At 44.4% G+C, this 14,407-nt stretch overlaps 1 protein-coding gene across 1 annotated transcript in view; it reads right to left on the bottom strand.

The window, feature by feature from the left end:
• Tdrd9 (tudor domain containing 9) overlaps window positions 1-14,407 on the bottom strand; it is an 89,796-nt gene that overhangs the window by 38,128 nt on the left and 37,261 nt on the right. The window contains exons 10-19 of the mRNA XM_052738131.1: window positions 9,748-9,802; window positions 9,514-9,598; window positions 8,556-8,613; window positions 5,331-5,435; window positions 3,116-3,213; window positions 1,858-1,989; window positions 922-1,087; window positions 784-847; window positions 647-710; window positions 122-166 (exon numbers count right to left, since the gene is read on the bottom strand). Of these exons, the coding sequence (XP_052594091.1) occupies window positions 122-166; window positions 647-710; window positions 784-847; window positions 922-1,087; window positions 1,858-1,989; window positions 3,116-3,213; window positions 5,331-5,435; window positions 8,556-8,613; window positions 9,514-9,598; window positions 9,748-9,802 (872 nt within the window). The remainder of the gene's footprint in view (window positions 1-121; window positions 167-646; window positions 711-783; window positions 848-921; window positions 1,088-1,857; window positions 1,990-3,115; window positions 3,214-5,330; window positions 5,436-8,555; window positions 8,614-9,513; window positions 9,599-9,747; window positions 9,803-14,407) is intronic.

The raw sequence follows: 14,407 nt of genomic DNA, 5'->3' as shown, positions 1-14,407 counted from the left end.
ATAGTGACTCAGGTCTTAGTGCCACCAGAGTGCATAGGCAGTGACCAAGCTGAGACAGGGTTGCAGGGAATCTGGTCATCGCCAGCCATCAGTGAGGCAACAAGGAGGAAATGTAACCAACCTTGGGATGTCGCAGCTCTCCTCGCTGTCTGCAAGTCTGCCAGGCCTAAAACACACAATCACAATTTCAAAATAACTCACTAGCTAGTTGAATTCAATTCCAATGTCAACACACGGTTGAACACAGAACATCTACAAATTTACTATTTTTATTTTTATTTATTTATTTTTTTTGGTTTTTCGAGACAGGGTTTCTCTGTGTAGCTTTGCGCCTTTCCTGGAACTCACTTGGTAGTCCAGGCTGGCCTCGAACTCACAGAGATCCGCCTGGCTCTGCCTCCCGAGTGCTGGGATTAAAGGTGTGCGCCACCACTGCCCGGCGCAAATTTACTATTTTTAATGAACTTGGGGAGATTGGCTGTCACCCACCCACTGGTCCCTCCTGCACTTGTTACTTTGTGCTGGCCATCAGAAGCCCTTACCAACACCAAAGAAGAAAGCACTCTCCATTCTCATAGCCAGGGTGTGAAAACACACTGGTTTTTAGCCACCTCCACCTCCAAAGGATACCATACCACAGACTAACCTTGAATGCCTCCACAAGTGCCAGGCAGTCGCTCTTACTGCTACCTGAGAAGTGCACTTTGTTCCTGCAAACAGATTAATGAAGTGTCATCTGGTGCCATTAGGAAGGTGGCCCCTCACGGTAAGAATGTTAAATACCTATATCCATCCAGATGCTGCCGAAAAGGCATGGTGAAAAAATTCTTCAGAGAAAGAGCTGCCGCTAGAGACAAAAACAGAGGCTGTAGACTGCCTGCACATCCCAACACACACTTGCCCACACCCGAGCCCACTTACCTATAATAAGACACTCATCCAGGCACCCGAACACATGTCCCAGCACAATGAGTTTACCCAGCTGCTGGCTGACAGGGAGCTGTGCCAGCACTCTTCCTAAGAAGGTCAACTCGCCATCATGGGGGTTCTCATCTTCTCTCTGCCCACTAACCGCCAGTGCTCCAACCTTATGAAATAAGCTAGTGCCATTAATGAGCACTGACATAGCCACACTCCCTTTATCCTCAAGGCAGAAGTGCAAGACAGGTGAGCTGTTCTGAAGACAGCTAAGCTAACTATAACGGGCTCATGGCTCCAATGTGCTCCCAAAATTCACTTCTTCAGTGTTTTTAGGAAGCATGTCACATCACTGGGAGACAGCATCCAAGGACACTTCCCCAAGTCCACCCAGGCCCAAGCTTAACAAATGTGGCACACACAGAGAAAAACAGGGTTCGGTGGCACAGTCGCTTACCACAAGCTCTAATAAACCATCTGAGGGGAAAACATGATTGGCATCGAAGCTTTTGAGGGTCAGAAGCAGAACATCCCTGACCTCCAGTAAACAGTGTGCAGACTAGTATACAGCTGGTTTCAGGGCAAGTCACAAGAGCTGAGCTTGAGTCAAAAGTGGTCCAAGGACAGTGAAATGGGAAGAGAATTTCAAGCAGTGGGTGGGCAGGAGGGCTAGGACATGGTGAAGGAACAAAACTCAAGAGCAAAAACAGACTAGCAGTGACCAATAAGAATGCTAGATGCTTCTCAGGGTTGGGCCATAGGATGGAGAGGTGGTAGGCTTCAGGAACACCAACAAGGCAAGTCTGAAGGGCAGACCTGGTACCGGAGTCACACACTAAGCGTTTATAACAACTAATGACTCTAAGAATTATGAAACTTAGGCTCCCCACAAAGCAAAAGTCTTAGCTTTCCATCACTAAGTAATTTCACAAGTCCTACCTCCTTTAATAGAAGAATGGTTCGCTCAATGTCACTCAGACTAGGTGGAGACAGGGCAGTTGCCAACAGAGCTCTTGGTTCACCCATGTCAAGTAACTTCACTTTCAATATTGTGCTTCCCAGCGGACAACGCTGAAAAGAACAGAATTTCAATTCAGAGATGATAAGGTAACTAAACAAATTACCTGTTCATATGACTCATGCTCCAGAGAGAATATGCCAAGGAGAGGAGGGGAGAAGAGAAGCAATAGAGAAGAGCAATAGAGAAGGATAGGAAAGAAAAGACAGGAGGAAGCTGGGCTGGCTGCACACCTAAAATCCCAGTACCTGGGAGACAGGTGGGAGGAACAGGGGTTTGTCAACAGTGGTACAAGACTCTGACTTAACACAAGTAGACAGTGGAGGAGGAGAGAAGCCAGGCATGGCATAATGGTACACGCTTGTGATCCCATCACTTAGGAAAACAGGCAAAAGGATGTTGAGTTTGAAATCAATTTGGGCTATACAGCAAGACTCTGTTTCAAAAAAGGAAAAGGAGAAAAGGCCAAAAGTAGAAGCAAAAGATGGAAGCAAAAAGACATATAAGGAAAAAGGAATATGAAGAAAGCAGAAAGAAAAAGGAGAGGTAAAGAGGAAAGGCTAAGCCATAATTACTAAGTATAGAAGGAACAGAATACATTGATACTTAACAGGAAATGGTATTATAGGGCCAGCAGACACCAGGCAACGTTCGTCTCATTAAGAATTAAGAACGGGTGGGGGGGAGCTGCAGAGGTAGCCTGGTGGTTAAGAGCACTGGCTGCTCCCCCAGGACCAGGATTTGGTTCCCAGCACTGATTTGATGGATTAGAACCACCTGAATGCCGGCTCCAGCGGACCTAACACCCTCTTCTGACCTCTACAGGCACTGCATGTCCCAGTACACAGATAGACATTCAACAAAGAACCCATACACATAAAAAATTTTAATTTCAAAATAATCACAAACAGGGCTGGGACAGTGAGATGGCTTAACAGTCAACGGCCCCTGTCACCTAATAACCATATTCCAATCCCATTCTGCACAGTGAAAGCCCAACCTCCCACAGTTGCTAATTTTCATGTATGTGCTGTAGCATGTTCTCACCATGCACGCAGAGACAGGTAAATCCCTAAGAATATCAGTAGTCTAAGGGCCAGGACAGCATGCACAATGCTGGGTAAACGATAGAACTACATACACACAAAATTAATACTAACAATGAATGAAATTCATTACCAACATCTCAGGAACAACATGATCTGGAATAGAGCTGTCCCAGAAGTCCCTATGGATCAGTCTGTAACAGTATCCTTTAGACACCCGTCCAGCACGGCCTGCAAAACATTGATCACTTTAACATCAGTGTGGAAAGAAATGTAAAACAGTCAGTAAACACTGATCAGGAAAAACCTTATCTTCCACCACACTAGGCCAGTAAAAACAAATTATCTTTATTCTAATGCTACCCCAAGTTAGATTATCCTAAAAAGTTAGAATAAGTTAAAATTAAGTGCTCTTGGGCTGGTGAGATGACTCCGCGGTTAAGAGCACTGACCTCTTCCAGAGGTCCTGACTTCAATTTCCAGCAACCACATGGTGGCACAGAACCATCTATAGTGGGATCTAATGCCCTCTTTTGGAATAAAGGTGTACATGCAGCTAGAGCACTTATATAAATTACATTAAATAAATAAATAAATGTTTAAAAAAATTAAGTGCTCCCTTAATGTATTAAAATCTAGTAAGTTTCAAAAGAAAACAACTTGGCCAAAATGCAACAAAAAACAGAATACTTTGAATAACACATTTCCTGGAAGATTTCCCTCAAATTAGTAAAATCAGAGATCATCATAGAAAAGGCATGTAGCTGGTGACAGAAGTGTGACTTACCTAGTATAAATGATATTTAGATCTGTCAGATTTGAGCAGCCTCACCTGCCCATGTTGTCTCTGCTTCTGTGTGTCCACCTGTCCTACTATTTCTACAAGACATCTTTCAACTTCATCATATTAAATAAGTGATAACTGTGCATGTAAAGAGCTCAGAGCCATGTTCATTCCAAGGAGAGGATGATACAAACTGCTACTTCTATGTGTGACAATGACTATTTGTGGGGTGAGAGCAAATCTTACAAGGAAAAAATAAATAAGCTGGGTATGGTGGTACATGCCTTTAATCCCAGCACTCAGAAGCCAGGAAGATCTCTGTGAGTTGAAGGCCAGCCTATTCTACACAGTGAGTTCCATGCCAGCCAGTGCTACATGGTAAGACCCAGACTCAAAGGTAAATTAAGCAAATAAATAAATCCATCTTTAAAAGGTGAGAGATGGAGACAAGCATTCACTGAGGAGCAGACAATAGCATGCAAACACGACGAAGGCTCCTTAACCTTATGAATGATTATGGAATTGCAAGTCAAAAATCAAACGAGATGGCACAGGCATCCACTGATGGCTAACATGAAAACTTGGTGACATCATCTGCTAGCAGGGATGTTGAGGGTGGGGGGCTCATACATTGTGGAGGTACATAAAGTGGCCACCATGGAAGCCTTTCACACTGGTGAAACTCTTGACAGCCAGGCTACAATGGCCTTCATCATCTCCTGGTTCTCTCTGGGAAAGGTGCCTCAGGAGTGTGGACAGAGCTCAGCAGTCAAAAAAGGCCTGGAGCCAGATTTCTGGGTCAAATCTTAGCCCTACCTGAGGAGAACCTTATGCAGTTGTTACTTCCCCGAGTCTCAGAACATGACATGCTCACCTCAAATTCCTTACAAAAGCTAAGGAAGAAAGAAAATACCAAAAACCAGTGTCTGCACTGAGGTAGGAATGTCTAAGATACTTTGTTTATGCATATACCATGTTCAATTCTGAGGCAGTAATTTCCCAGGAATTCTTTGGTCTTCTGCCTCCCTCCCTCAGAGGGGTCTCTATAAAACACCACAGACGCTGTCTCCCTAAAGCCAGATCCTACTACAGAAGGCAACATCTAGGCTAGGCACATTACAGATTCACTTCTTCTATGGCCAAAGGCCCCTGCCCTGCAGCTCTGCCTGGGGCATGTGTGGTTGGTACACCACACCGCCATCTCTCTGTGGGATCCCTAGGAACAAGACCCTAGAAACAGCAGGATTTAGAGGTGGTTCAAGAGAAACTTGTCAAAATCACCAAACTGATCCACTTGGCTTCCCTATCCACTAAATATATTTTTTTAATTTCACTCTGAAAATGGTAAGTGTTGTGATAATAATAGGCCATCTGCTCCTTAGGAGCTGACCCTAAAACACTGGAAGAGAAAAACATGGAGGCAAAGGTGACGAAGACTGAGATATTAATAAAGGAAGTACCTGATAGTGAAAATGCTAAAACAACACTCTTGGGAAGGCACCATGTGACCCAGTGTACCATGTGACCACAGAGGCCTCAGTATGCTCTGCCATGAACGCCTTACCTTTTCTCTGGTCACAGCTAGTCTTCGAGGCCCAACTCAGTCGTAGACTCTGATAATTTGTATCTTCATCACAAACTAGAGTCCTGGTCAGACAAAAATCTATAACTGCCATTAGAAAAAAAGTGTAAACACCATGCTAATATGAAATTACAGCAACTCACAGTGCCTGGTGATAAACATTGAGAATATGCAGCTGTTGGAGTTGGCATGCTTGCAGAAACTTCTGGAAATGTGCTGACTGCTCAACTGTCTCCTACAACGGGAAACCAAGGTCTTTCTCTAGATCAGAATTTGAAGTCTTTGGGTCTTTGTAATGCCCAGATTATATCATAAAGACTTGCTTGGGTGCACCCGAAAGATTAGAATTACTCCAAAGTATCATTATACAAGGGGTAGGGAGGTGGGCTAATGTTCTGGACTGCCTGGATTCGAATCATGTCTGTCTCTCTACAACTAAGTGGAACAAACTACATTCTCTGTGCTTCGAGATGTTCATCTGTCAGGCCCAGGTAAGGACCCCTTCAGCTCTGGCCTTGGACAGCACTTCCTGTCCTATGTACGGGTGAAGTTGTCCTTTGGAGAAACAGAAGGCAGACTCCTGTCCGCCTCCATGCAGAGTGCCTCCTCACTGCTGCTGCTGCTGCCCTCCTCAGACTGTGCCACAAACACTCTCACCACACCTGATCCCAGTCACCTCACACCACCAGTCCTAACACAACCTGTGGTGACTTCAAGACCAGCAAAACCAGTGCTGACTATTCTCACCTTCCAGGGTCTTGAAGCCTCCCTCCCTCTCACTTCCCACTTGACATCTTCCTATTATCATATCCTCTATCCCGTCAGGCCACAGCCTTTCCTTCATCCAATGACAGCAGAACACCCACCTTCTTTCTTCCCCAAGCATCTTTATCCTCACTGGAACTCTGAATTGCAGACTCCTACCACCTTCGGTTGTCTTAGCATCCGACCCAGCCTGCTCCTGCCAATCTACACTACCCCCTGTGCTGGCCACCTCTGCTCAGACTATATATCACAATCCCTCATAAGGTCCCTCAGCAATCTCTCTTTTCCTGTCCTCATAATCAAATCAGACCTGGACCCCTCCACCCCTCCGGTACTCACCCTTCCTCAGCTTGCCACCCTTTCCTCTCATTTGCCTCATCTTGGTCTATACCCAGAGTGATGCAGGCAGATGCCTTTGCATCTGACCTCTCCGCTCCACCTCACTCAGCACAGCAGTCCTATGGGGCCTGTACTTGTGACCCCAGGGCTCCCTGCTTTCCATGAGGCCCTGCATCTGTGACCCAGGGCTCCCTGCTTTCCATGAGATCCTACACCTGTGACCCAGGGCTCCCTGCTTTCCATGAGATCCTACACCTGTGACCCAGGGCTCCCCTGCTTTCCATGAGATCCTACACCTGTGACCCAGGGCTCCCCTGCTTTCCTCCTCCTCACCCTGGTCTGGAAGCCCTGACCTCTGTGGTTTCATGACCAGGATTAGACTTGACTTGTATGTTCCTTTTCGGCCACTCGCCAAAGCTCTCTCCTTTCTTGACCTTTTCTTCTTATGCTCACCAACTGTTAACTCATGTGTTATCTCTTTAATACTAACCCCTGATTGCATCATGAAAACAGAGACTTGTATCTATTTTTCTACAATTTCTGCTGGCACAGAAACAAACACCTATTAGCTTCCCTCCCCTTGGCTTATACAGTTTTTCTTTCCTGGTGCTCCTACACTCTATTCCATGTCTGAATCATATTTGCACAGTTCACTTCTCATTCAGTTTAGGCCGTTGTTCAAACACCACTTCCTCAAAGGAGTCCCATGTCATCCTATGGTTTGAATGAGACATCCCCCATAAGTCTTGCACACATGAATACTTGGTCCCCAGTCAGTGGCTGTTTGGGAAGGATTAGGAGGAGGAGGTATGACTTGTTGGAGGAGGTGTGTCACTGGGGGCAAGCTGGAGGTTTCAAAAGACTCCCACTCTCCGTAGCCTGCTCTCTCAAACTGTTTCCTGCTTATGGTTCAAGATGTGAGCTCGCTGCTGCTGCTGCTGCTGCTGCTGCTGCTGCTGCTGCTGCTGCTGTTGCAACTACCTGCCGTCTGCTATCTCAGGTCTGCCATGATGGACTATTACTCTCCAAAACCATGAGCCCCAAATAAACCCTTTCTTTGATCATGGTGTTTTATCACAGCAATATAAAAGTAACTAATATCACCCTGTGCTGGATAGTTTTATGTCAACTTGACACAAGGTAAAGTCATCTGAGAGGAGGGAACCTCAAATAAGAAAATGCCTCCAATAAGATCAGGTTGGTGGGGCATTTTCTTAATTAGTGCTTAATGGGGGAGGGCCCATCCCAGTGTGGGTGGAGCCATCCCTCGGCTGGTAGTGCTGGGTTCTATAAGAGAGCAGGCTGAGCAAGCCAGTAAGCAGGACCCCTCCATGGCCTCTGCCTCAGCTCCGGCCTCCACATTCCTGCCCTGTGTGAGTTCCTGTCCTGACTTCCTTCAGTGATGGGCTACAATATGTCAGTGTAAGACAAAAACCCTTTCCTCCCCGAGTTGTTTTTGGTCACAATGTTTCATCATAGCAACAGTCACCCTAACTAAGACATACCCTATCCAAAAGATCTTTTCCCCCCAAACTGGAACCCTTTCCCATGTTGCTTTTCCTATAGATCTTTCTCTACATGAAACTGTAATTCATTTGTTAACTATCTGTGTCCCAGCAGACTGCAGTCACATAGTGATAATACAATCTTCGTCAGCATGGTACTATACCCCTGGCTACAGGCACTGGTCCCTCAAACATGACTGATGAACGCAAGACACTCATGAGTGAGCAAGCACACAAATATATACCAGACAATGGAGCTATCCATCATGGCTTCCTCCTAAGCTACCTTCAGAAGACAGTACCCAGCTCCTCCCTAATACTCGCCTACCTCTCTATCACAGGATTCCACCAGGGAAGCCCCAAAACTCTGCTTCCTACAAGATCCCTTGACTCCCCCAGAGGCAGCCCTACCTGAAGGAAAAGGTATGCTCAGAGGAAACAGTGATGAGCCAAGAATATGAGGGACTGGGCCTTTATAAGCCTCTCTCTGAGTCTCTCCCAAACATGGGCAGAGAGGAAGGCAGAGGACAGCTCCTGTGGACAGGAGAGCCTAGTGATGCCATCTTTTACACAGGAAGTGAGCAGAGAAAGGTCTTACCATATTTGACATCTGGAACTGTGACAGAACTCTCTGCAATATTGGTAGACAGAATAATCTGTGGAGAGCATCAAACAAAACAGGTGACTTCTTCCCTCTGTTCAGGACACTGCTCAATAGTTAGAAAAAGGTCTTCATCTTGAATATTAGTGTAAATGCTGAGCTCAAAATTGGAAGTTAGCTGTCTTCATATTTTCTGCAGGTCACAACTATCAAGAAACCCCTGATGTGTGGGAAATCAGACACATACAACACAGAGGGCTTTAAAAAGGCAGCCAAGGCACGGCCAAAGATCTGCTCATGAGCCTATTATAAAGGCTTTAGCTATGCAATTGCCAGGAGCTCAAATGCACAAGCAGATCAAATCCAGAGCAAGTATTGTCACCCTGAGCACTCTAGAGTAGCATCCAGGATCTAGTTTGCCTAAAGATTCCAAACATCCTCAAGAATATCAGAGATTTCAGCCAAAAGATCAAGGTCGCAGACCTTGGTCCTCCCAGGCAACTGTGAGGAGGAGTAAAAAATTAAAAAATAAAAACCCCACACCCTCCAGAGGGCTTAGACCACAGCCTGACAAAGTCACCACTCCCAAGGCAGCGAACCCCCAACAGCAGTGCCCTGAATTCAGGAAAGTAAATAAATAAAAAATTTAGTTTTCCCAGTATACACCCTATAACCCTAGAACTCAGAAGGACAGAACAAGGTGATCTCAAATTCAAGGCTGGCCTAGACTACATAACAATACCCTGTTCTCAAAAACAAACAAGAGGAATCTTAGCTTTTCATGAAACTGATTTACAAACTAACACACAGCATGAAGGGGCACAGAGTCTCATCAACACCATTCGCCCGAGGAGTGACTCAACAGCGTTTGGGGCACACTTGCAGAGAGACTAAAGCACCAGCAGGTCTCCATCACGAATGACTGCGTCTCTCACTCATCTTCCCAGCTTCCTACCTTTCTGTACCCAGGGACTGGACTTAAAAATACATTATTCTGCTCTTCTAAAGTCACACTGGAATGGAGAGGATAGACCTGTAACCTAAGAAACAAAGCACTAAAATAAAATATCACATGATATACAGCAGACACAAGTAACTATTCAGTGAGGTAATTAAAATTATGTAAGGCATAAGCTACACAATGCTCTAAAAGCCAAAAGCCAAAACAAAGCATATCATTTAGACACACCTTTTGTGAATCATGTTTGTGAGAAGTTCATGCATATAATTTATCTCACCCAGACCTAGGGGGAAAAGGGGGGAAAGGCAAATGTGAATTTATTGCTAAAACATAACCTTCAAGTTAAAATGACAACTTATTTTTAAGACTCTCTCCATCTTTATCCATTGCATGAGTGCCTGATGCATGTACTGTGCCAGGCCCTGCAAATGTACAGACATCAGAACAAACACCCCTGCTCCCCAAGAGCTCATGTTCTAGAGCAAAAGCACAGATTAGAAATTTGCCAATGCTACAGAGGCTTCTGCTGTGTGCAGTGTGAACATCAGCCAAGCAGGCTGAGATTTTTAGTGCTCTGGTCAGTAGAGTCCTCATTAAGATGATTTAATTGTTTGAGAATTTCATGCATGCATGTGTTTTGATTAAATCTACCCCACATCCTGCTACTCCAATTCCTCTCTCCAATACCACTACTCTCCCTACCTACACGTGTCCTTTAAGGAAACAAACAACCCACCCAGAGATCACTTAGTGCTGCCTGTGTGTACACGGGTAGGAGACTATCTACCGGAGCATGAGCAGCCATCTGCGAAGAGAATCCATTTGTCTCGCTTCCCAGTAGCAACCAGTTGCCAACAACTTCGTAGACAGGGGTGGGACTTCACGAGTCTCCCCATCCATGCCGGGATTTTGTCAGGCTCTTTCTTGTACAGGTCATAGTGCATGCAGTCATAGCCACTGTGAGTTAAAGTCTGTAACAGCGCTGCTACGTCCCAGCAAATACTGTTTCTCTGCACACATCTACTCCCTCTGACTCTTACAATCTTTCTGCCCCCTCTTCCATAATGATCACTGAGCCCTAGGGAAGGAGTGGGACACAGGTGTCCCACTTAGAGCTGAGCACTCCATACTGTTACTCTCTGCATAAGGATCAATTGTGGGTGTCCGTATTAAATCACCACCTACTGCAAAAAGAGGCTCTTCTCATGAGTGTTGAGAGATGCACTAATCTATAGGCATAAAGGTAAGAACTTACAGAACAGTTTTTCCTGTCCATTTAGCAGAATACTAGCATTAAGGGCTTACGATCTCATCAGCCTCCAGTTTTGGGCCCAGGGAATTATACCAGGCATGAGTTCCACCTTATGGAGTGGGCTTTCAATCTCAGGGGAAAATAGTTGGTTGCTCTCCTAACATTTATGCCACTACTGTACCAGCAGGCTTATCCTGCTGGCTAGATCATTATTGTAGCTCACAGAATTCACAGCTGGGTAAAACTGTCTATCATTTTCTCCTCAAGCAGCATGTGTAGAACATTCCCGCACTATTAAAGCTAACCAGTAAGAGATAAACCTTCTAGGTCTGTATCAGTTTGATTTCTCCAGGTCCTGTATGTCAAGTATGTGGTGTCTTCAGCAATAAAGTCTCACCACCAAGTTCTGGAGGGTAACCCAGAGCAACGGCAATAGCCTAACATTTGGGCATCTATAGAACTTCCACTGATCAACAACACAAAAACAAGTAATCTATGCCTGGCACTGAGCTTTTAATTTGGTAGCCTATGGTATACTGGAGGAGGCATTGACCCCCTGCTATAGGGTAACTCCATTTAAACCCCTTTATAGATAGATAGGAATCTTCTATGGTAGTAGTTTTCTATATGGCATTTCCAAAGGTCTCTAGTGTTAGTTAGGCCAAACCCACTTCTCTATGCTGCCCTCCTACCCCCTACACTATTTAGTCCTTCCTGTTCCATTATTCCCCTTTGCCCCCTACAACCTTTGTCTATACCTCTACTCTTGAAATCTGACCCCTATCATGGTTCTTGACTTCTATGAGTACTCCAACTTAAACATGTGTATCTAGACATGTGGTGGTGCACATCTTTAATCCCAGCACTCAGAAGGCAGAGGCAGAAGAAGCTCTATGAGTTCAAGTCAGCTTTGTCTACATAGTAAGACTCTGTCTCAAAAATAAACAAACAAACACACATATCTAAAGAGTTAAAGATCACATCCACATGAGAGAACATGGAGTGTTTCTCTTTCCGGAGGCGGTCACCTCACAAAGAATGATGGTCTCCAGCTCTATCCACTTAACCTGAAAATTTACTCATTTCATTTTTCTTTTCAGTTAAATAACATCATGCTCTGTATATGTGACACATTTTCACTGTCCAACAGTTGCTGGATGTTTAGGTGGCTTCCATTTCTCGGCTACTGTGGATAGAGCAGCAAAGAACAGAGATGAGCAATTGTCTCTGGAATAAGAGTTCCTTGGGAATATGCTCAGGAATAGTACAGCTTGATCATGTAATAGATCCATTTCTAGTGTTTGGGGAGACCTCCACACTGATTTCTGCAGTGGACGCAGCAGTTGGCATGCCCACTAACAGTAAACAAATCCATACCAACTTTTGCCATCCTCCGTCATTTCATTTAGCCATTCTGGCTTCGATGATATGAAATCTCAAATAGTTTTAATGTGAATTTCCCTGATATTTTTTTAAAAAATACTGAACATTCTTAGTTATCAGTTGGGGCTAGAGAGATGAGCTTCATGTGCCCAGTACCAATACAGTGACTTAAGACCATGTGTAACTCCAACTCCAGGGCATTTAACACTCTCTCTGGTCTCCAGGCACCAGGCAATGCACATAGTGCATAGACATTCATGCAGGCAAAACACTTAGATACAGAAAATAAAAATACATAACCCTTTAAAAATTTCTCAGCCACTGTCTTATTTTGAGAATGCTGTGTTTATTTCCTTGCCCCAGTTTTTAGCTGGGTTGTTTTCTTGGTTTAATTTTCTGAGTTCTTTATATATATATATTCTAGACACCAACCCTATGATCAGATGTATTTTTTTCTCATGCTGTAAGCTGCAGTTCATTTGAACAATGGTGTCCCATTTGTCATTGGCCTTAATGCCTACACCACTGGGGTCCTGTTCAGAAAGTCCTTCCTGTGCCCGTAAGCTGAGTGTATTCCCTGCCCTCTCTATCAGATTCAGGGTATCAGCTATTATGCTAAGGTCCTCGATCCATTGGAAGTGAGTTCTGTACAGGGTGTGAGATAAGATCTAGTTCCATTCTTTACATGAGATATCTAGTTTGATCAGCACCATTTGTTGAAGATGCTGTCTTCTCTCCAATGTGTATTTTTGGCTTCTTGTCAAAATCCAGGTGGCAGTAGGAGTATGGGCTCATAAGTGATCCTCAATGTATCATTTTTATATCCTGTTTTTATTAGTATAACTGAACTATAACATAACTGAACATCAGGAATGATGCTTCCTATAACAATGGGGTTTTTGGTTTGTTTGGTTTTTGGTTTTTCGAGACAAGGTTTCCTTGTGTAACAGCCTAGGCTGTCCTGGAACTCACTGTGTAAACCAAGCTGGCCTCAGACTCAGAGATCCACCTGCCTCTGCCTTCTGAGTGCTGGGACTAAAGGCCCGCACCACCACACCTGGCTCTATAGCAATGTTTTTATTGTTCAGGATTATTTTTGCTATCCAGGGTCTTTGTATTTCCACATGAATTTTGAAATTATTTAATTTCTGTGAATAACTACATTGGAATTTTTTTTTCCGGTTTTTTGAGACAGGGTTTCTCTGTGTAGCTTTGCGCCTTTCCTGGAACTCACTTGGTAGTCCAGGCTGGCCTCGAACTCACAGAGATCCGCCTGGCTCTGCCTCCCGAGTGCTGGGATTAAAGGCATGCGCCACCACCGCCCGGCTACATTGGAATTTTGATGAGGCTTGCAGTAGATTGCTTTGGGCAGGATGGCCATTTTCACAATATTAATCCTACCAATCCTTGAGCAGGGGAGATCTTTACATCTTCTATTATCTTCTTCAATTTCTTTCTTCAGTGTCTTAAAGTTTTCATTGGGCAATTGGGTTTGATCCCAAGTAATACAAAACCAGTAATAATACTTCAAAAGACTTGGTCCTTTTGAGTAGTTCACAAATGTCTACAGACTTACAGCACCTGCATATGCATTCTGCCTCATCTGAATTATCAATATTTGGGACTTTTACAGGTTCAACTATATCTCTCAAAAATTATTCTAGATTCCAACTCTAGTAACTTAAAATGTGAGTAACCTTATTTAGAAACAGCCATTGTGCATATAATTAGCTACAGTGAGGTCTGGTGGAGTAGTCTGAGACCTTCATTCAACAGCACTGTTAGCCTCCTAAGAAGGAAAGAGGCAGAGCCGCGAGTGGAACTGCCTCAAGACAAAGAGCCCAAAGCCTGATGACCACATGGAGCAAGAAGAGCCTGAGCCTGAGCCTGAAAGGGAGTGTGTCTACTGACAGACAGCCTGTTTTAGAGTGCCTAACTCCCATAACAGTGGGGAAATACATCACTCTTGTTTTACACCATCCAATATGCAGCACCTTGTTAGAGCAGCCCTGAAAAAACTAAGGCAGAACTGCTCAAAAATAAGTCAATTAATGAAACATGTAAGCATATCTATGCCAGACCTGGATTACATTAGCATATAACAGAAAGTCACACACCTGAACATCTTTCAGAGGCAGTTTTTACCTCCTGTGAGGTAATAGTGAGTAGTGACATAGCTCTGCTCTCGCTTTTTCCTTACATACTCTGTGCACACAGAAGTCATTTGATAAATACATACAGATGCAAACTCTA

Source organism: Peromyscus californicus, unplaced genomic scaffold, assembly GCF_007827085.1.
Source record: "Peromyscus californicus insignis strain IS unplaced genomic scaffold, ASM782708v3 Scaffold_15__1_contigs__length_86483966, whole genome shotgun sequence".
NCBI lineage: Eukaryota > Metazoa > Chordata > Mammalia > Rodentia > Cricetidae > Peromyscus > Peromyscus californicus.
The sequence above is the reverse complement of the archived record's forward strand: the minus strand, read 5'-3'. Positions and strand labels throughout refer to the sequence as shown.